The sequence below is a fragment of the Phocoena sinus genome, chromosome 1, assembly GCF_008692025.1.
Source record: "Phocoena sinus isolate mPhoSin1 chromosome 1, mPhoSin1.pri, whole genome shotgun sequence".
Lineage (NCBI taxonomy): Eukaryota > Metazoa > Chordata > Mammalia > Artiodactyla > Phocoenidae > Phocoena > Phocoena sinus.
This window is the reverse complement of record NC_045763.1, coordinates 145338893-145362027: the sequence shown is the minus strand read 5'-3', so window position 1 is coordinate 145362027 and position 23135 is coordinate 145338893. Positions and strand designations below refer to the sequence as shown.

At 38.9% G+C, this 23135-nt stretch overlaps 2 protein-coding genes across 4 annotated transcripts in view; one reads left to right on the top strand and one right to left on the bottom strand.

The window, feature by feature from the left end:
* The window catches only part of NSL1 (NSL1 component of MIS12 kinetochore complex), a 40410-nt gene extending 33836 nt beyond the window's left edge, over window positions 1-6574 (bottom strand). Inside the window, exons 1-2 of the mRNA XM_032639963.1 lie at window positions 6310-6574; window positions 3623-3701 (exon numbers count right to left, since the gene is read on the bottom strand). Coding sequence (XP_032495854.1) covers window positions 3623-3701; window positions 6310-6543 — 313 coding nt within the window. The 5' untranslated portion in view covers window positions 6544-6574. The remainder of the gene's footprint in view (window positions 1-3622; window positions 3702-6309) is intronic.
* A 19-nt stretch (window positions 6575-6593) lies between these two features.
* On the top strand, window positions 6594-22885 carry TATDN3 (TatD DNase domain containing 3). 3 transcript variants are annotated; one of them, XM_032639978.1, is made up of 10 exons: window positions 6594-6762; window positions 8654-8686; window positions 9607-9680; window positions 9897-9981; window positions 14499-14561; window positions 15478-15587; window positions 15752-15807; window positions 17172-17284; window positions 19095-19175; window positions 22078-22885. In XM_032639978.1, exons 1-10 carry the CDS (start codon window positions 6697-6699, stop codon window positions 22219-22221), a joined length of 825 nt encoding a protein of 274 aa, XP_032495869.1. In that variant the 5' UTR covers window positions 6594-6696; the 3' UTR covers window positions 22222-22885. The 3 variants fall into 3 exon arrangements, with proteins under 3 accessions (XP_032495869.1, XP_032495879.1, XP_032495889.1); XM_032639988.1 differs by having other exon boundaries at window positions 6595-6762; window positions 19098-19175; window positions 22078-22825; XM_032639998.1 differs by lacking the exon at window positions 6594-6762 and adding an exon at window positions 6807-7304.
* The last annotated feature ends 250 nt before the right edge of the window (window positions 22886-23135 follow it).

Below are 23135 nucleotides of genomic sequence, written 5' to 3'. Positions count from 1 at the left end.
TATTATAAAATATAGTCATTTCTTACTTTGAATATTCATTTAAATGAGCAGTCTTCCCTATATTTTAATTTATTATTTAAAAAGTTCAATCACTAGCCTGAAAGGAATATTGTTAACTATTTCACAATCAGTTTAAAAAAACAAGTCTCCCAGCTAAATCTTCCATGTAGAAGAGAAAATGGTTTCTTAGCGCCACCTAATGATAAAGCTACAAAACTGAAATGTATAAATTTGAGCAGGGAAGAATTTGTCATTAATCTAACAAATATGTACTGCGTGCCAAGCCAAGTATTGAAAACATAGTGATGAGAAAAAAATATATAATCCCTGCTCTCAAGGAACTTTATCTTTTAATTCTTAAATGTGTCAGGTCCAGCCTTCTGAATTCAATTCCTTTCAGGGTAGAGGGGCAGGGAGGAAGTTGGTTTCATTTGCACATTCATTCATTCACTCATTTGCACAATGATTTCAATGAACAAAACAGACAAAAAAACCTCTGCCCTTGTGAAGCTTACTTATTGATTCTATGTATCAGATCAGACACAGATCCTATTAATTCTACCTGTTAACATCTCTTGAACCCATCCTCTTCTCTCCTTTCTTAGGGTAAGTCTTCACCACCTTTTGGTGTATTACTGCAATAACGTCCTAAGGTCTTAGAGGTTCTCCCTGGAATTTCTCCCTTCTCCAATCTGTCCCCCACACAGCCAGCAGTTAGCTTTCTAAAACACAAGCCTTTTCTTGTAATAGTAGTGCACCCTTATCTGCGGTTTCACCTTCTGCAGTTTCAGTTACCCATGGTCAACCATGGTCTGAAAATATTACATGGAAAATTTATAAGTTTTAAATTGTGCACCATTCTGAGTGGCATGATGAAATCTCGCAACATCCTGCTCTGTGCCACCCAGGACATGAATCATCCCTCTGTCCAGTGTATCCTGCCCATTAGTCACTTGGTAGCCATTGCTGCAGTATCGTGGTGCTTGTTTTCAAGTAACCCTTATTTTACTGATACTTAATAATGGGCCCAAAGCACAAGAGTAGTGATGCTGCCAATTCAAATATGGCAAAGAGAAGCTGTGCTTCCGTTAAATGAAAAGGTGAAAGTTCACAACTTAATAAAGGAAAAAAATTGTATGCTGAAGTTGCTAAGATTGACAGTAAGAATAAATCTTCTATCCATGAAATTGTGAAGAAGGAAAAAGAAATCTGTACTAGCTTTGTTGTCGTACCTCAAACTGCAAAAGTTACAGCCATATTGCATGATACGTCCTTAGTTAAGATGGAAAAGGCATTAAATTTGTACAATAAGATATTCTGAGAATGAGGGAGAGAGATCATATTCCCATAACTTTCATTATAGTGTATTATTATAATTGTTCTATTTTATTACTAGTTATAGCTGTTAATCTCTTGCTGAGCCTGATTTCTAAATTAAACTCTATCATAGATATATATAGGATGGATAAACAACAAGGTCCTACTGTATAGCACTGGGAACTATATTCAATATCCTGTGACAAACCATCATGGAAAAGAATATGAAAAAGAATATACATATATGTATAACTGAGTCACTTTAGTGTACAGAAAAAATTAACACAACACTGTAAATCAACTATACTTCAATAAAATTTTTTAAAAAATAGTAGATATAGGGTTTGGTAGTATCTGAGATTTCAGGCATCCACTGGGCGTCCTGGAACCCATCCCCCTCAGATAAGAAGGGACAACTGTAATTTTACTTTAAAAACCTTCACCAGCTTCCTATTACCTACAGGATAAAGTGCAGATTCCTCAGCATATCCTACAGGGTTTTTTGTGATCTGGTCCCAACTTATCTTTCTGGCCACATCTGTCATTAGTATTCCCAATTCACTGCTGACATTTTGCAAACATATCATTCCTTTGTGCCTTTGCATATGCTTTTCTCTTTGCTTCAAATGTCCTTCCTACCTCCTTTCTGTCTAGCACACGCTTACTTATTAAATGCATTTCCTTTAACAACAACCTACTCTGTTACGTCTTCTACTTCCTGAAGAGTAATAGTGATTCTTTGTCTATTTCCTTCCCTTAATGATGAGTTCCTAAATGGTAAGAACCATATCTTTTCATCTATTTCCTGGAATTTGGCAGTGTCTGGCATTTATCAAGTGCCCATGAAAGAAGTTAAAAATGTAGTATTCTCAACTATTTCCCCTCAGAGTTATAAGGGGGAAAAGGGATAGAGGATATCTACACTTCAGAGCCATCTACCCAGGCTGCCAACCTATCAGAAAATACATGGTAATCTATAAACTGATGAATCATATTGCTGAAGGCAGTCTGGACCAATCAATAAAGCGATTCCAAAGTGAACTTCAAAGAACAAGAGTCAGTTGAACACACAGTAGAAGCTGTGTAGTTTGAAAATACTCCAAGGGGATTATGATACACTGCCCCTCCCCCACTAATTGGCAATCACTCTGATAATATTTGGAAAATCTGATGTTATTTTTTCCATTTTAACATATAAACCGGAAAGTGAACTTTGGTGACTTTGAAGAGATAACTGTAATAATGCCGAGGATTAAACAGTGAAGTCTTCTGGGCAAAGAATTATCTTAATGTTGACGAGAAAAATTATAGCCACAGAGAATTACTTGATGGGCTTGGAATAAGCTCAAGGGTATCCTGATGGGCTTGGAATAAGCTCAAGGGTATAAGTGGTTAAGCTGAACAGCTAGCAGTGATATCACTCTATGCTGGTCAAATCTCCATACTATCACCATGGGGACCAACAAGACACTCCAGTCCTCTTATGGGGCAGCCCTTCTCCTGGACATTGCTGGAGAGTTCTGCCTCTCTTCCCACACTGATCACTCTTTTTCTACTACATTTTTTCCTTCCTACACTGACCATTTTCTTTCTATTAAAACTTTTTCTTTAGATATGTCAACAACATTAGTTAGGGTACAATCTAGTCTGCTCTACACCAGGAAAACACTCTGTTTTATCAAGGAGGTTTCTACAAATACTGACCTCATCTTTTACATGGTACTTTTATAGTTTAACTTCACATTTCTAAGAGTACTTCACTATCTACTCAAAGGATCACTTGTAAAAATACAACTTGATTTATAAAGTATTAAGCATAGGGATTCTCTGGACCTGTTTCTTCATCTGGGGATAGTTCTACAGTATTTTCCAATAAGCTATTGACAAGGGTACTTTTGAAGTTTAATCAGATGAAAGTCTTATTGGGAAGGCCAGATAGTATATATCAATATAAAAGATCACAGTAACCACTACGTTGTTTGCCTCAGCTTACGACCTCAATAGTCTTCTAGATTACTTTTCTCTTTTTTCCAGCAAAGGAACTCTTCCACTAAAGGAATTTTAAAAGAAGTGACACTGAAAATGGGGATTAAGAATTAGCACTCAAAATAAAACTAGAGGGAATTCCCTGGGGGTCCAGTGGTTAGGACTCTGCACAAGTTTGATCCCTGGTTGGGGAACTAAGACCCTGCAAGCCTCGCAGCATGACCAAAAATAAAATAAAATTAAATTAAATTAATAAATAAAACTAGCCACAAAAATAACTCAGAAATGAATGACAGAGGGACAAAGTGAAATCACATACCCATAAAGTAATTGTCTGAAGCTTCCTGCCATGCTTGCCCATTAATGCTGACATTCTCTTGCACAGCTGATTCAAAAGTCTGCAATAAAGTCACAATAGTCAAGTCACTGAAAGTAACTTTAAATACTGAATTCAAACATTTTGGCAAAATAACAATTTCAGATTTGTGATAGAGAATATTTAAAAAAGTAGCAGGGGCTTCCCTGGTGACGCAGTGGTTAAGAATCCACCTGCCTTCCTTAAAAAACTACAAATAGAATTACCATATGACCCAGCAATCCCACTACTTGGCATATACCCTGAGAAAACCAAAATTCAAAGAGAGTCATGTACCAAAATGTTCATTGCAGCTCTATTTACAATAGCCAGGACATGGAAACAACCTAAGCGCCCATCATCGGATGAATGGATAAAGAAGATGTGGCACATATACACAATGGAATATTACTCAGCCTTAAAAAGAAATGAAATTGAGCTATTTGTAATGAGATGGATAGACCTAGAATCTGTCATACAGAGTGAAGTAAGTCAGAAAGAAAAAGACAAATACCGTATGCTAACACATATATATGGAATTTAAGGGAAAAAAATGTCATGAAGAACCTAGGGGTAAGATAGGAATAAAGACGCAGACCTACTGGAGAACGGACTTAAGGATATGGGGAGGGGGAAGGGTGAGTTTTGACAGGGCGAGAGAGAGTCATGGACATATACACACTAACAAACGTAGTAAGGTAGATAGCTGGGGGGAAGCAGCCGCAAGGCACAGGGATATTAGCTCGGTGCTTTGTGACAGCCTGGAAGGGTGGGATGGGGAGAGTGGGAGGGAGGGAGACGCAAGAGGGAAGACATATGGGAACATATGTATATGTATAGCTGATTCACTTTGTTGTAAAGCAGAAACTAACACACCATTGTAAAGCAATTATACCCCAATAAAGATGTTTAAAAAAAAAAAAAAAAAAAAAAAAAAAAAAGGAATCCACCTGCCAATGCAGGGGACAAGGGTTCAAGCCCTGGTCCAGGAAGATCCCACATGCCTTGGAGCAACTAAGCCCCCACGCCACAACTACTGAGCCTGCACTCTAGAGTCCGTGTGCCACAACTACTGAAGCCTGCTCACCTAGAGCCCGTGCTCCGCAACAAGAGAAGCCACCGCAATGAAAAGCCTGCACACTGCAACGAAGAGCAGCCCCCGCTCGCCACAACTAGAGAAAACCCGCACGCAGCAACAAAGACCCAACACAGCCAAAAATAAATAAATAAAATTTTTTAAAAAAAAGAATGCATATATAACTGAACCACTACTGTACAGTAGAAATTAACACATTGTAAATCAACTATACTTCAATAAAATAAATTTAAAAATAACTATCACAAAAAAGAATGTGATACTATATTATGTGGTTTTAGATAAAGAGATGTCAACATAATTAAAGCCTCTGCCTTTTATCTGTTCTCTTAATTAAAGTAAAACACAAGTTAATTCCCTTGGTAGTTTAAGTCTTCACACCTTTTATCTTCTAATCCACTTTCTCATCCATTAAATAAGGTATAATAGGTTAAGCCAAGTTCCTCTTTTTTGTAAGATAATTAAATGTTCTAAGCAGCTTAGCACTTCCTAGAAAGGGGTAAATTCTAAGATCATTACACAACAAAGCAGTCTTCTCCCAAGAAACTACTAAAAATGTACTCAGGTATGTCTCTATTCTTCCCTTGCTTGCAAGGAGAGAATGATATAAGAGCCAGTGTACACAACACTGGAATACAGAATCACAACCCAGGGAGTGTTCCTTCATTCTCCATCCATTTACCCTTTATTTTGGTTGCACTGTGGTCATTCACACTCAAAACTGTACTGCATTATAAGCATTTTAACTTTTTTTCCTGAATATAAATAGATTGTGTGCTTCCTTTTGACAGGCACAAATCCCTCAATTTGTTGTGTCTTTCCCAAAAAACTATCTTCTTCAGGGCTTTGCAAAATATTTAAGAAAGGAAGGGGAAATGTATTATAAGGGCCAGTGTGTGATCTTACTGAAGTTTATAAAAGCAAGACAGCTTCCTTATCTACTTTAGACTTGTAGGGAAAAAGTTCTCGCTCTCTTTACAAGATGTTCTAAAACAAACAAAAGGAAAGACCAAAAGCTAGCCTGGTGACTGACTGACTGACTTCCAGGATTACCCTCTCCTGGAGAATTTCTCATAGTCTCTGTCTGCACCGCCCAATAGGGGAGCAACCAGCCACTTTATGTTTGCTGAGGCCTTTAAAATGTGGCTAGTAGGAAAGGAGATGAGCTGTAAGTTTAAGACAGATTTGAAAAGCTTAGTATGAACAAAAGAATGTAAACTATCTCGTTCATTTTTTAATTATTACAAGTTAAAACGATATCTTGGACATGGTTAAATAAATGTTATTAAAATTAATTTCACCTATTTTTTCTTACTTTTAATTTCAAGTTACATACATGGCTCGCCTTGTATTTTTCTGTCGGACAGCACTGGTCTAAGTAATTAACAATACCCAGCTGCCTCTAGCCTCTACTTTGTTCCCTCCCGTGTCCCGGGCTGCTTCTAACCAAGCGGGGGGCACCGTTAACTCTGCCGAAGCCTGGCGTGCGCTCTTTCTGACCACTGAGACCTGGGGTGTGGAGAGAGGGGGTGATGAAACAAGACTGGGCCCGTACCCACTGCGCATCTCGCAGCACGGGCTCCCGAATCTCCTCTGGCAGCGCGTCCCCCAGCTTTTGCACGAAGCGGCCGCACAGTTCTAGCATTTCCGTCACGGCCCGCTTCGAGGTGCAACGCACCCGGAAGTCTTTTCGGGAAGTGGCAAGAACCGGGGCCCCATCGTCTGTCCCGGCCACTCTCTCCACGTCCCGCGGAGCAGAAAGGGCCACCGACGCAAGAGCCCCCTCCATTTTCCCAACTTGAATTGTGGGCGGGAACTCTGGGAGCGGAAGAGCGGGTTCCCCTGGAGGAAAGAGCATACGTCCGGCCGGAAACTCGGCCTGCAGCAGCAGCGTTCCGCCTGAGGCTCCGCGGGCAAGTCGAGGGATTCAGTGGCTGCGGCGATGGGGGCGGTGGGCGTAGGGCTGGTGGACTGTCACTGCCACCTCTCCGACCCGGACTTTGACCGCGTATGTGAGGGCGAGGTCGGGCCCGTGGGAGCAGGGAGGCCCCCATTCTTTCCCTTCAGGCTATCCTTGTTCTCCTCCCTTAGGGCGGAGCCCCAAATCCTCCCAGGCCCCCGTCTGTGGTCCTGTGCGACTTGCTCCTTACACTTTATTTAATCTCACTCACACTGATTTTTCTTTCTCATCCCGAATATCCATATCCTCTATCTCCACTTGGCTTTTATTTGCTGTTACTGGCTACTGGAGTCCTTCCCCCTATCCCGCCTTGGCCCGGCTATCCTACCAGCCTCTCAGCTCCGGGCAGAGAATCCACTTTCCCCAGGACGCCGTCCGCGAAACTCGGGCTCACTCCCGCACGCCGCGTGCTCCAGTTCTACGGGGGAGCGAAGCAAACAAAAACCAGCGCGCGCACACACACGTAATTTCAAAGTGTTTTACCCGCTACATTGGAAACTAGAGGCTAATAAAAAAGAAGAGCGGGGTCTATTTTAGGGGAAAAACCTCTCAAGAGGTGAAGCTTAAATTGGTGCTGGAAAGACAAAGCGGTGAGTGCATGGTGCTGAGGAAAGCAGGCGGGTTGCAGGCCTCCAGGCAAGACAGAATTTGGACGTTCAAGCTACCGGAAGGCTGGGTGGAGCCTGATGAGCTAAAAAGACGCGTAAAACAAGACCGAAGAGGTTTGCTGAGGTTTAGTGAGTCAGGAGTTCGCATTTCATTAGAAGCACAATGGGGATCCAGTAAAGGGCTTTGCTTTTTAAGGAGAGAGACAAGATCTGATAATCCATTTAAAAACCATTTTGCTGATGTGCGGCTAATGGACAGAGAACAAGAATGGAAGCTAGAAGACCAGCTTAGAAGCTTTTGTAGTATTTAGACTAAAGATAGTGGTTGCAGGGGAGTTTGAGAGAAGCAGATGGATTCAAGGTATATTTTAGAGATAGAATCTGTAGAACATGCTGAGAGGAATTGAGGAAAGAGAGAGAAAGGGAGAACTTGAGGATGCTGTAGAGAGGTGGTGGTGGAGATGAGGGAAAACTGAGGTTGGAGAGGGCAGGCAGAAAGAATAGGTTTGTTGAGAAAATGGTTATGTTCCGCACATGTTGAAACCTAATATCCATCCAAGTGGAGATTTCATATGGTCATTTAAAAATGTGAATCTTGGGGCTACTCTGGTGGCGCAGTGGTTGAGAGTCTGCCTGCCGATGCAGCGGACGCGGGTCCGTGCCCTGGTCCGGGAAGATCCCACGTGCCACGGAGCAGCTGGGCCCGTGAGCCATGGCCACTGAGCCTGCGCGTCCGGAGCCTGTGCCCCGCAATGGGAGAGGCCACAACAGTGAGAGGCCCGCGTACCACTAAAATAAATAAATAAATAAAGTAAAATGTGAATCTTGGGCTCAGGAGAGAGTTATAGGCTGGAGATAAAAACTGGGGACTCATTAGCATAATGAGCATAGTAATAAGAGTACTTAAGGTGAGTCAGAGAGAGAAGCATAGGGTTCTGAAATCAGATAGAGAGAGCCAGTCAAGGAGACTGAAAAGTAGCAGCCAGCTAGAGAGGAGTCTTTGCAGAAGCCAAGAGTGGAAAATATCTCAAAAAGGAAGGAGTGGACAAGTGAGGAGTTTCTAATGCTGCTGAGGGGTAGAGTAGGAGGACAGAGAAGTGTCCTTTATATTTGACAATAACAGTTTCTGTTTTAGTAGAGTGGGAACAGAAGCCACATTTTACTGAGAGAGTAGATGGGAGGTAGGGTCAGCATAGGCTCTTCACATTCCACCACCTTGTTCCTTGCCATCACTGTCATTCTTTATGGTGCCTCAATTACATTGATATACACAGCCAAAGGACACTTACTTATCCATCTAAAATGATTGTGATTACTTATGTTTATTTTAGGATCTGGATGATGTGTTGGAGAAAGCCAAGAAAGTAAGCCAATACCTATAATTGCCCTTTTTTTAGTTGTTTTTATTTTCCTCCTAATTTTGACCTAAAACAGCTTGAAATTTAGTTATACTATGTTGTTGTTACTTCAATAATAATAAGTTAATAATAAACAGCATTTATTGTTTACTGTGTGCCGGTCACTGAGCTAAGCCCATCCTGTACATTATCTCATTTAATGTTTGACAGCAAGCTTCTGAGGAAGCTACTATTTTATAGCCAACCATTACCCATTTTATAGATGAGGAAACTAAGGCCTAGAGATTAACTTGTCCAAAGACACACCACTAGTGAGTGATGTAGACAAGATAGTCTGAATCCAAAACACATTCCCACAGCCACATGCTTACCAGCAATATGGAACAAATTGGTCCATCTTTCAGTTCTTGAATTAACATTATTCTGGAGATCTTGGAGAAATTATAAAAGTTTTCTGAAACAGTTTGATTTGTGTAGGAAAAAAATTATTAATCTTTGGAAGTGTTTATGAAGCTAGCGTTTTGTGGTCTTCCCCAAAAGTGGTATTCAGAAATGGTTGCCATTTTTACATACAGCCATCTTTCACTGTGGCAGCTTAATTAGGAGTATGGGGTTTGGAGTTACACAGGGCTAGTGATGTTGGGCAAGTTATCTGACTCCAACCAAAACTCTGTCTCTTGACCCATACAGTGGATTACAGCAATGCCTATGTCACAGGAGTATGTAGATTAAATGGGGGGTAATATTTATATTCACCAAACGTAATACCTGAAGCATAGTAACTACTCAGTGATAGCTATTATGATTATATTGATGGAGTGTGAGTGAGCAAGGATAACTAAAAGCACAGAAAACTTTAAATTTTTATTTAATTATATTGGATGTATATTGTTTGAGACTAACTATTCTCTTCATTATTGTTGCAGGCCAATGTTATGGCTCTTGTGGTGGTTGCTGAACATTCAGGAGAATTTGAAAAGATTATGCAGCTTTCAGAAAGGTGTTACTTCTCATTAAGATTTAGAAAGAGTTGCTAATAAGGATGCAGTTATGATTTCACATTTATAATATCAAAGATCATCAATTTTTAAAGAGAATGAGAAGAAAAACAATCACATTAACATAGCCCTAAAAAAATTCTTTCCTACTTGTTCTTCAGAGTAACTTTGTCTCCTAGTCTAATATTCTGCTTTCTTAATTCGTTCTACATTTTTAGGTATAATGGATTTGTTCTGCCATGCTTGGGTGTTCACCCAGTTCAGGGAGTTTCACCAAAAGACCAAAGAAGTGTCACGTTAAAGGTAACAGTCTTATAAAACAAGAACCATAAAAAATCATAACATCTTTTGACTCAGTGCTCCTCCTCTTTCAAATTAATATTATAGGGCAATAATCCAAAAGAAATAAATTCTATCTTCTTTCACAAAGATGTTTGTTACAGCAGTTACTTGAAATAGAGAAAAAGTGGAAAGAGCCTAGAGGTTAGGAGATAAATAGCTAGTTAACTTATACAGTGTTAAATATAATGCTACAATGTTAAATATAACTATAGAAAGTGTGGACTATAAGGTTTATGTAGCAACATGGAAAATGTTTACAGTATAGTGTAGGGAGACAAGCAGGATACCAAATGGTTTATTCACTGTGACATCCATGTAAAAATATATTCTATAAGGAAAAGACTAGAGAGAAAAGTACAGAAATTATACTCGTTGTGATGGTCTAGTAGAGTTATAAGCACCTTGTTTTCATATTTTTTATCATGTTATCATATTGCTTTGGCAATAAAAGTGATAAGATATCCAGAAAAATTAAGATACAAATTCATAGATGTGGTGCTATAAGGGAACAGATGAGTTCAAGTACATAGTGTCTTCTTTGAACATTGAACTATCCCTATAGGAGTGCTCTTGATCTATTAAACTGCATTACTTTTATACCCACTCTAAAAAAATTCCTACCCACAAGATCTCACTGACTCACAGTAGTCAATATGTCTTATGTTTCAGACTTTTCTCCTGACTCGGCATCAGGGAGACGCACAGTGTCCTGAGTGCTTTATTACATAATGAGATTGAAAGCCCCATGTTGAAGAAGTAAAGACTTTTTGTTATCTATGAATAAATTAAGATATGAAGACTATCATTTTTTATAATAATAAATCTGTATTCTTACATTGGGGTACCCGAGGTAGTTTTACTTATTTTGGAAATTACTTTTAATTCACTTCAGTAAAAATAAATACTTATCCTGTAGATTTCCAGAGTTGTTGATATGATAAAATTAGCTAAATTGCCAGAGAGTTGCAATTCCCAAAATGTTGGGGATGATAGCAGGACAGTATTTCTTTCATTTATGTAGAGATTTATAGTAATAGTCCTTCATTTCAGTAGTCAGTCAACAAGTGTTTAGTGAGCATGTACTATATTTCAAACACTGTTCTAAGCACTATAGAGTAAAATCCCACTCACAGAAGCCAGATTCTGGATTGGGGAAGACAGTCAACAATTAGATACGTGAACTAAGTGCTTTAAAGGCAATGAAACAAGATTGTGTGATGGGGATTGTGGATGCTGGTTTTTAGATTGTATAGTCAGGGAAGGCCTCTCTGAGGAGGTGATGTTTGAACTGCAACCTGAATGCAGTTGGCCATGCAAAGAGAGAGGACAGAGTGTTGAACACAAAGGAAACAATGAAGCACAAAGGTCCTAAGGTAGTTACAAGTTTGATGTGGTCAAGAAATAGAAAGAGGGCTGATGTGACTAGATGGAAGAGGAAGGAATAGTGAGGTCAGAGGGATTGGGCAGGGATCCCCCGTCACCTCGTTCAAGGCCTTGTTGGATAGTAGTTTACATCAGTGGGGGATTTAAAGTAAGGAGTGACAAGATGTGATTTCTGTTTTGAAAAGATACCCTTGGCAATGGTGTGAGGAATCAATTTTGAAGAGGGCAAAAAAGGAAGAAGGGAGAATAGTTAAAAGACTGTTGGCAGTAGTCCATGTGAGAAACGATGGTGGATTGGACCAGAGTGGTAGCAGTGGAGATGGAGAGGAGTGAGTGGATTTGGCATGTTTTTGGCATGAATGTAGAACTGATAGGACTATTTAACTTACAAAACTAAATAAAATATCAACAATATACAGGTAAGTCTAGATTCTCAAAGCAGACAGGAACTCAGCAAATCTCAAGATAGCCCACTGGAAAAGACCAGAGTTAAGCAGTTTTGTTCCTAACGTGCTTGTAGTCCCCACAATAGCTTAGCTTTCCCATTGTGGTTAGATTACAAGCTCCTACCATGTGGTACAAAGGTAGGTATGTACAATATGTAAGTATTCATTAAATTACCTTGGTTTATAAAATGAAAATTGCCTAGCATCATACAAATCTTTCAGCATATTCAATAAATATTATTACCAGGCAGAATTTAAGCCCCTGGGATACCCTGGGGAATCACAATTCACTGTCTACAAGCTACTGCCCCCTCCAGGCAGGGCACGTGCTGTCCATTTGGCTCCTGTCCCTACTTAACCCTCTTCACTCATTTCGGTTACACGCCTGACCCCTGTTCTAAAGGTTCTGAAGACTAAACATTTTCTTTAATAAAAAAATCAATTCTAATTATTTTAAATCATTCAGAATAAAGCTCTCCTCTCTCCCCTTTGCCCTTCTTTCTTCCATCCTTTCCTTCCCTCTCCTTTCTTCTTTCAATAGCATAGTGGAAACAGCATGGGCTTTGAAGTCAGAGAGACTTGGCCTACTGGCTTCTGTGATCTGTGGCACTTAACTTTGCCAAGTCTCAATTTCCTCATTTGTAAATCGTGAATAATTAATTAGTTGTAGTATGCCCAGTCATAGGGTATAGAGGTATAGGATATTTTAAAACCCCACAATAGAACCATTAGCTGTTAAAGAACTTGAGACTTCATGGAGGAAGTGGGAATAGAACTGAAGTCAGTTTTAGACCTATGAATGTCCTTATAAATATTTTTACATCTATTAAAATGATAAAGACCACACATACATTTATACATACTGAATCTGTGATATGAATTATATTAATTTCTATTTACTATACCTGACTTGCCAGAAACTTCCAAAATATTTCATGAGGAATGGGAATAGTCTCATTGTAAATGTATTTTGCTTCTTTTTATAGATAATACATATTCCAAGAAGCATATTTTCCCTGTATCTGGTCTTCATCCAAATGTGTAATTTCTTTCTGACTGAAGACTTTCTAAGTGTCAAACATTTCCTGAGTAATCTCTCCAACTTCTCCAGTCCCTTTGAGGTCCCACAGACACACAGTAGTTTGGATGTTTGATATGGAAAATCTTTGTCTGACACTTTGACCTACTCAGCTATTGCCAGACATCTTCTCTGGTATTTAGGGTTGTATACTCTTAGCTCCACATGACAATATTAATTCTTCATTGAGTCTACTGGAATGTCTGAGGCCTTGATTTACCCTTCCTCATCTTCTTTTCTCTCTCTTGAGGTATAATTATAAAATCTCCTCTTCTTCCTCTACCATATGGGTTACCTCCCTTCTCTTTTTTTTTCTTTTTTTTTTTTTTTACGATACGTGGGCCTCTCACTGTTGTGGCCTTTCCCCCTGCGGAGCACAGGCTCCAGACGCGCAGACTCAGCGGCCATGGCTCACGGGCCCAGCCGCTCCGTGGCATGTGGGATCCTCCCAGACCGGGGCACGAACCCGTGTCCCCTGCATCGACAGGCGGACTCTCAACCACTGCGCCACCAGGGAAGCCCTACCTCCCTTTTCTTAATTCTCCCTTGTTCTGATTTTCCTCACTAGAAGTACCTTGAATTTACATATTCTGAGACTAAAATCCTCAAAGTAGTTTAAAATGTCTAGAAGCAAATTTTCCATGTATTTGTCTTTCCCTTGTCTTAAAGGGATCCCTCACAGGGGGAATTCTCTTTAAGTGGAAATAGTAATATCATGGAAACTAACAGTACACAGTTACTTCAATAGTTGGCAAACAACATATTTGTGATATTTAGTATGTATATTGTTGAACCTTTAGGACAAAAATAGGCTACACAGGACTATAAAGACAAAAGAAATTAGTGAAAATAGTGCAAAGGATGTATGGGATTATCACTATTAAAAATTCACAAGACATCAGTACCCTAAGAGGAGAACATAGCAGTGCACTCCCCAAAACTCACAAAGGTGACCACTTGGTGGCTTTCTTCTCTCTTGCTCAGCTATTCCAGGAAATCCAGTTCACTCCTCCTAAATGCCAGGAAATGCCTCCTGAACAGAAGGAAGGGTTTAAGTGGGAATCTTAGTAAGAAGTCATGTTCTTGGGACTTCCCTAGTGGTCCAGTGGCTAAGACTCTGAGCTCCCAATACAGGGGGCCCAGGTTCAATCCCTGGTCAAGGAACTAGATCCCACATGCCACAACTAAGAGTTCGCCTGCCGCAACTAAAGATTCCACATGGCACAACTAAAAGATCCTGCATGCCCCAATGAAGATCCCGCACACAGCAGCGAAGATCCTATATGCTGCAACTATGACCCAGCACAGCCAAATAATAAATAAATACTATTTAAAAAAGGAAGTCATGTTCTTGTAACATAAATGGATGTGGGATGTTTGTACTCAAATTTCCAGACAGAAGTACTCACCATTATAGAAGGATTACATTCTTAGTTCCTCAACTGGTTAAAAGGTATTGACTATGTAAAGGACCCAGTATAGCATAGTGCCTGGCATATAATGGGTGTTTATACAAAACCTATAAAATTCCCTTCTCCTCTTTTAATAAATTTACTTTTTTCTCATCCCAGGATTTGGATGTAGCTTTGCCCATTATCGAGAATTATAAGGATCGATTGTTGGCAATTGGAGAGGTAAATACCCACTAGCTGATCAAATGATTTCTAATCCAGACTTTCATGTGATAGATGAAAATAGTCCTTAATTCAGTATTGGTGATTATAACAGACTTGGATAATTATGTTCGCCCTGTTCAGCTGAATAATACCTTGTCAGTACTTCCTCAATAATCAAAAGTGCTTAGGGATAAAACAATAGAAGTCTCCCCATGGGCTTATGTTAATGAAAGAAAACTATTACCATTTCAATGTACTTTCCTCTTTTTTTCCTTTTGCTTACATAGGGTTATCTCTCTGGTTAGTTAAAATAGCATATACAAGCATACTTTAAATAGGTTAGAGTTTATAATTAAAGAACATTTTTTATTAAATAATTTACAGCTGTGAAACATCTTATCACTTGGTAATTCCACTTATAATTAAAGATAAAAGATAAGAATAGCACTTACATTCAGAATCTAGGTTATCACGATGCATGCCAGAATAGAATCGAGGGAAGCAGGCATTTATACTTCACTGTCCAGTGTGGTTACCACATGCAGCTGTTGAGCACTTGAAATGTGACTGGCCCAAATTGAGATGTGCTATCAGGATAAAATGCACTGAGGATTTCAAAGTCTCAATACCTCAAAAAAGGAATGTAAAATAACTCAATAATTTTTTTTTATTGATTACGTGTTGACATAATAATATGACTATATGATAATATTGATAATGTTTTAGATATAGTGGATTAAATATATCATTAAAATTAATTTCACCTGTTTCTTGTTAGTGTTTTTAATGTAGCTACTGGAAACTGTAAGGTTGTGTATGTGGCTTATGTGTGTGGCTCCCATTATATTTCTCTTGGACTGTACTGCACCATAATATGTCTTCGGGGATTCATTAAACCATAAACATGTAATTCTGTTTTATTTTTCCATTATAGGTTGGACTAGATTTCTCCCCCAGAATTGCTGGCACTGATGAACAGAAGGAAGAGCAAAGACAAGTCCTAATCAGACAGGTCCAATTAGCCAAAAGACTAAATTTGCCTTTGTAGGTTAATTATCATCTTTCTATATTAATAGTTACAGAGCAAATTAAGTAATGATTCTCCTGAAATTCAGCTCTACTTTTCTTTTTCTCTGAATTGCTTTAATATAACAAAAATAATAATTTCATATTAAGTACTCAAAAGGAATTTTTTTGTTGTTTACCAGAAATGTTCACTCACGTTCAGCTGGAAGACCCACCATCAGCCTCTTAAATGAGCAAGGTATTTAGGTTCCTGAGAAAAATGTGCCTAATGTTTAAGTTTGACAATTCCAGTCCATATTCCCAATAGAATAAGCCATGCTTTACTTGATTTCTTAAAGGGAAGGGAATGGGTCAAGGGTAGAGATGGAAATCAACTAAGATGGTTTTGCAAGTCAGCCTACTATTTACAAGGTTTTCAGTGTGATTATGATGTTTATCAGGCCAGGATAAAGCAGATGAAAAATTGGATCAAGTAATTTTAATGCCTTAATTTGAAAATTAGCAGCTCCAACATTTTAGTCAGCGTATGTGAGGGAGGAAGAAACAAAGCAAAGAAGGGTGATCACATTGAGTTACTGTTTTGCATGTTTTATGGCTGCTGCTTTAGAAAATGGTATTATACAGATTGTGGCCATCTTATATAAAATGTACTGTCATCTTCACCAGTTGTTCCTAAAGAAAAAATACTTCTCATAAGATTACTTTTCAAATTTTTAAAGTGCTGTCCACGGTAAGAAATATACTTTATTTTGAAACTCGATATATACACATACATACTGTTTTTGGCACTGACTTTATTTCAAAACTCAGTATATACATATACAGAAAACTGACAAAAGTTCAAGAAGCAGTACATCTATATGTATGTGTGTATAGATATGTGTATGTGCGTGTGTTTATGCACACAAATATATAAGCACACACTGGCCAGTCGTGACCCACTAATTTGATTTCATAATTCACAGTAGTAACTCACTAAATGTCACACCTACCAACAGTATCAAATAGTGAAGTGAACATAATTGCCTACAATTAGAAAGCACTGTATTTCTCAGTGATGAGTACTGAGTCCCCCTGGATTCACCGAGAACATGATTTTTGTGCAGGCTGAGCAGCCATCCTTTAAGAACTGGAGATGGTTTTTGTGAAACTAACTCTGAGTGTTGAATTTGTGAGTCATTTATTTCCTCATTTCTTCTTTCACTAGCATCCTTCTTAAGGACAATTTGCTTAAAAACCTATTAGGAACAATAATTTGACAGTTCAGAAACTTTTGGAGAAGGTTTGATGGTATAGGAAGTTTAAATAATTGCTTTAATTGTATTTATTAATTTTATTCTGAAGATTTGGAGAAGGTTTGATGGTATAGGAAGTTTAAATAATTGCTCAATTATATTTATTAATTTTATTCTGAAGATTAAGAATTTACTATATTTTTATTCTACTGGTTGAACACTATATGTTTATCTACTCTTTAGAAATCATAGAACCTTATAGTGACCGACATTTACTTAAAAATCTGTGTTGTTCAATTTGATTAGTGGTAAAACCTCTTATTAAGGAAATAAAATGGAACTGTGATTTATCTTTAATTTTTGAGAGGTGCTGACAAAGTGTTGCTGCATGCATTTGATGGTCGGCCATCTGTAGCCATGGAAGGAGTAAAAGCTGGGTACTTCTTCTCAATTCCTCCTTCTATCATAAGAAGTGGACAGGTAAATTCTTTCATTAAACCTCATTTTATACTTTGTGAAATATACTTTGAAATATGAACTTTTATTATATACTTGTGATACTATTCTGGTTTCATTGCAAAAATTAATCTTAGGTCCCTACCTCATATAAAGAGTAACTCAAAAGTGGATCAAAGACCTAAGTGTAAGAGCTAAAATTATAAAACTCCTAGAAGAAAACAGATCTAAATCTTTGTGACCTTGGATCAGGCAGTGGTTTCTTACCTATGACACCAAAGGCACAAGCAACCAAAGAAAAAATAGATAAATTGGCTATCATCAAAATAAACTTCCACTCACAAAAAAAATAAACTTCCACTAACAAAAAATTGGGCAGCTCATACTCAAAAGACCTGAACTTCTGATAGCTTTCAGAAAAAGGATATTAAAGGCAGTGTGAGGGAGGAGGCTGCAGGGTATGTGAGCAGCTTGTTCTCAGTTCTCGAATTGATTGACGTCAAGGTGAAGTTTTGAGCATCATCAATCTTCTGGTTTCAGCTGGTCTGGGGTCTACATGCTTGAGGTCAGCAGTTTCCATCTGGTTGGGGTCTGCTTCCTGTAAGAACAGCTTAGGAGTGTGTGTCAGGCCTCTATCTATAACTTTCAGGGAACTGGGAATTTGGTGACTCTGCTATGTGGCGAATTCATAGTCTAAGTTGTTACCAGTTTTCGGACCCAACAGCTATTCATTGCTCCTACATCTTCACATTTCCTAATCACTAATTCTTGAACCGGCCTTTTGAGGCCCAGGGGAGGCCTGGGAGACTTGAAGCAAAAGCAATTTACTTCAAAATACAGGGACACTGGGCCTTATATACGGTTTCAGGTGGAAAGTTCTAGAAATGTCAATTAGGTCATGTTAATTGATAGTCCATGATTACTTTTATTTTTCCTACTTTTATCATTTGTGGAGAAATTTCTTATTTATTTATTTATTTATTTTATTTATTTATCTTTGGGTGTTGGGTCTTCGTTGCTGTGTGCGGGCTTTCTCTAGTTGAGGGGAGCAGGGGCTACTCTTCATTGTGGTGCATAGACTTCTCATTGGGTGGCTTCTCTTGTTGCAGAGCACGGGCTCTAGGTACACGGGCTTCAGTAGTTGTGGCAGGTGGGCTCAGTAGTTGTGGCTCATGGGCTTAGTTGCTCCATGTCATGTGGGATCTTCCCAGCCCAGGGCTCAAACCCGTGTCCCCTGCAATGGCAAGTGGATTCTTAACCACTATGCCACCAGGGAAATCACTCTTCCTTGGATCTTTCAGTAGGCATATGATATCAGATATTTGGGTTCTTGCTGGATGTTACCTCGTTTTTTGCTCTTGGTTACTACTCTTTGGGTTCCTAAAGGCTTCGGATAATTTTTGGCAAAGAATGTTTCTTCTTAAATCTAACCATTCGGGCTTCCCTGGTGGCGCAGTGGTTGAGAGTCCACCTGCTGATGCAGAGGACGTGGGTTCGTGCCCCGGTCCAGGAGGATCCCACATGCCGTGGAGCGGCTGGGCCCGTGAGCCATGGCCGCTGAGCCTGTGCGTCCGGAGCCTGTGTTCCGCAAGGGGAGAGGCCACAACAGTGAGAGGCCCGCGTACCGCAAAAAAAAACAAAAAAAAACCAAACAAACAAAAAACTAACCATTAATGTAGAATGATGAGAACATAGTGAACATTTATTAATTGAATATTAAAGTATGAATTTTAGATTTTTGCAGAGTAGTATGCATTGACATGTGGGTTTAATGCTACTTATTTAATCTTTACTTCTCATGTTTTAAACTTACTAGCTTTCTCTTTTCTCTAAGAAGCAGAAACTTGTTAAACAGTTGCCTTTAACTTCGATTTGCTTGGAAACAGATTCACCTGCGCTAGGGCCAGAAAAAAAGGTAAATGATTTTCTAATTTCTACATTATTTAGATTGTGTCTTTTATTTGAACTATTTTCAGTTTAGCTGTGTTTCTCATTCCAGTGTAAATATAATGGGATCCTACTTTAATGCTAGTTTGAAAGGTTATATTGACTTAATTTCAAGTCTTTTGTAAATATGGCTGTTGTGCTACACAGAATATTATTTGATATGGGTCATGTCCTAATTTATGTAATATTGAAATCCAGACCAGTATAGTAAAAAGCTTAGTGTCTAGAGGCAGAAAGGGCTGGATTCAAATCCTGTCTCTGATACCCACTAGCTGTATAACTTTGGGCAAGTTCCTTAATCTCTCTGAAACTGTTTCTACATTTATAAAATGTGGGTAAAATAATAGTAAAATACTTTGAAGTATTACAGTGGGGATTAAATGAAGTAATGTATATGAAAGTGCCTAGGGCTTCCCTGGTGGCGCAGTGGTTGAGAGTCCGCCTGCCGATGCAGGGGACACGGGTTCGTGCCCCGGTCCGGGAAGATCCCACATGCCGCGGAGCGGCTGGGCCTGTGAGCCATGGCTGCTGAGCCTGCATGTCCGGAGCCTGTGCTCCGCAACGGAAGAGGCCGCAACAGTGAGAGGCCCGCATACCGCAAAAAAAAAAGAAAAGAATATAGAAGAGGAATGAGAAAATAGAGGATTATAACCACATTTATTTTCTTGTTTGACTGTAGGACAGAATGGTACAAAATTGCCTTCCTGGTTAGTATGAAATAGGATGAAAATGACCTAGCTTTTTCACCCTAAACAGAAATGAATTTCAAATGCTCTTATAACTCAGTTTTATGTTTGTATTTAGATGATTTGATAAAAATTGTGGGTTTCTGGCATAGTGCCTTGAACATCGTAGGTACTCAAAAACATTTATTGAATAAATGAATTTTAAAACTGAGGAATTCCCTGGCGGTCCAGTGATTAGAAATCTGCACTTCCACTGCAGGGGGCACGGGTTCAATCCCTGGTCGGGGAACTAAGATCCTGCATGCCGCACAGTGCAGCCAAAAAATAAAAATAAAAAAAATAAAACTGAATATGCTTTTTGTTAAGTAAAATGTGTTTGTTCTAGAAAAATAGAAAACAGAAAATCATAAGAAAATAGAACCATCTACCACTGAAAGTTTACCACTATAGTATAGTGGTTAAAAGCATAAACTCTGATGACAGCTTGCACAGGTTTAAACCTCAACTGGGCTACTTACTCGCTGTTTAGGATCCCTTCTTATCTGTAAAAAAGGGATGCTAATAATAATAGTACCTATCTCACAGAGTTATTTTGAGGATTAAATGAGAAATTCCGTGAAAACCTTAGAACAAAACCTTGCCTACAACAAGCACTAAATAAATGAAAGTTCTTATGTCCTTCCACACTTCTTTATGTCCATATATGTACACATAATATTTTTTTCATAAAAATAGGATTAGCCTCAACACATCATTTCATAACTTGCTTTTTTTTTTTTTTTTTTTTTTTTGGCGGTACATGGGCCTCTCACAGTTGTGGCCTCTCCCGTTGCGGAGCACAGGCTCTGGACGCGCAGGCTCAGCAGCCATGGCTCACGGGCCCAGCCGCTCCGCGGCATGTGGGATCCTCCCAGACCGGGGCACGAACCCGTGTCCCCTGCATCGGCAGGCGGACTCTCAACCACTGCGCCACCAGGGAAGTCCCCATAACTTGCTTTTATGTGGTGAACACATGTAAATATCAGTAAATATACTTTTCCTCATCATGTTTAATAAGTATATAAATTTCAGTGTGAATGTGCCCCAGTATATTTAACTTGATACTGTCTTTTAGGTTATTTGTTTCCAACACAGTACAGTTGACCCTTGAACAAGAAGTGCTTAGGGGTACCAACACCCTCCCCAACCCCCCAGCCCCGCCCCATACCATGGAAAATACATGTCTGTCCACCCTCCTGCAGTTTTGCATCTGTGGATTCAGCCCTCATTTTCGTGGTTCTGCATTCACAGATTCAACCACGCTTGGATTGTGTAGTACTGTAGTATTTATTGAAAAAAAAAAATCCATGTATAAGTGGACCCACACAGTTCAAAACCATGTTTTTCAGGGGTCAACTGTATTATAAACAATATGATGAATGTCCTTGAACCTAAATCTTGATGTGCATTTTTCATTGTTTTCTTAGGCTACGTTATCAAGGTTATTTTTTAACCTTGTTATCTTATTCCTCTGAACATTATCATCCTGAGTCGGTAACTTAATAGTAACAACAATAATATATTTCATCAAATCTAAATGCCACTGATTGTAGATGTACCACTGTTTTGTGACCATTAAGGAAAAAAACACTACAATTATACTTTCACATGCCACTGAATGTCATTAAAATATATGTCAATTTCAGAGATGTTAAGACAGGGGAGAAATGCATCTTAGAATCAGTGAAATATGACTACATAATCTGTGTAGTCTTCCAGACACCATGGCATTACTGAGTCAAACTGTAACGTAGCCTGTGAGTTGAAATGGCCAAGCTACAGAGCTTGACCTTTGCAAGCACTCACTTGAGGAACAAAGGACAGTTAATAATTCATCAGTGAGGCAGGTCACCAAGTGTCCACTTTGTACAGACTGCTTCATATGCTAGGTGCTGGGACCTCGACTGGTAATACCCCAGGGCTCTTTTCAGGAGCAGGATAGACTTACAGTTAATGTTGTAGCCTTAGCTTTCAAGCTGAAGTTCAGGGCCTTTTCCTCAACTTCACCTCACCCCCATTAAAAAAAAAAAAATAGAGCTCATCAGTTGTTTTTACCAACTCATTTTCATCTCTTTTATCTTCAGTCTTCAAGGATTGCTTCCCTTGAGTGTCATGTTTGATTAATGTCTGCTTTGTCTGTCTCAGGTACGGAATGAGCCCCAAAACATTTCCATTTCAGCAGAATATATTGCCCAGGTGAAAGGGATCTCAGTGGAGGAAGTTATAGAAGTGACAACACAGAACGCATTGAAACTGTTTCCCAAACTTCAGTACCTGCTCCCGAAATAGCTTCAAAACAAAATCAAGTGCAGAGGGCACTGTTTGAGAAAAATAAATGTTCTGATGAAGAGTCTGAACTGAAGAGGCCATTGTATTGGGATTATAATTTTAGAGAAATATTTTTCTTAGAAGTAAAACTGGGCTTAGATCCTAAAACCCTGGTTCTAATTCTACCTTGCACTGCTTTTCAATTAACGGAGTCCTAGCAGGAGATTGGGAAATACCACTGCTTCTTACTTTGCCGTGTTAAATAGAACCACCAAATGAACTGAAACCATTTCTTCTGGCAAGGGTGGCTCCCACAGGTAAGAAATAAGTGCTACTGTGATGGCATGGAATAGGCTAAAGTTTGATCCTTTACCACCTGTTTGACTTCCCACAGGATTTATCCAGTGAAAGGCGAGTGTCTAGTTTTTTATACTATCAGAAATCTTATCTTTTCTGGGTTTACAAAATTGAACTTTTAGTACTTTGAATTATCTCTCATTTTAAGAGAAAAATGTACAAGGTTTTTATATAGATCTTAGATTTTGACTTATAAGCCCATGGTTCGTGCAATCACCGTTAAATACCAAGCACCACAGTTTAATTAATAAATTGGTTTTAAGTTCCAGTCTGAATTTTGTCATATGTTTAAAATGTACATAGCTCTATTAAAAATGTATCTGACTTTTTTGCATGCAATAATATTTTATATTTTTCAGTTTTAAAAATCTCTGGTATGAAAGGGTCCAGTGGATGGTGGTGATAGTAGCACAACAATATGAATGTGCTTGAAGCCACTAAACTATACCCTGAAAAATTCTTGAGATGGTAAATTTTATGTTATGTGTACTTTACCACAATTTTTTAGAAAAACATCTTAGGTGTAGGTTACAAGGTATTGAGATCCATACCAAAACATGAGTATTTAATTTTGTTAA

What these genes read in the sequence shown, in the direction of transcription:
- TATDN3 (XM_032639978.1), top strand. Translation starts at nt 6,697, where the DNA reads ATGGGGGCGGTGGGCGTAGGGCTGGTGGACTGTCACTGCCACCTCTCC. An exon ending in AAAGAAGTGTCACGTTAAAG is followed by an intron (nt 9,982 to 14,498) that starts GTAACAGTCTTA and finishes TTCTCATCCCAG; the next exon opens with GATTTGGATGTAGCTTTGCC. An exon ending in AAAAGACTAAATTTGCCTTT is followed by an intron (nt 15,588 to 15,751) that starts GTAGGTTAATTA and finishes GTTGTTTACCAG; the next exon opens with AAATGTTCACTCACGTTCAG.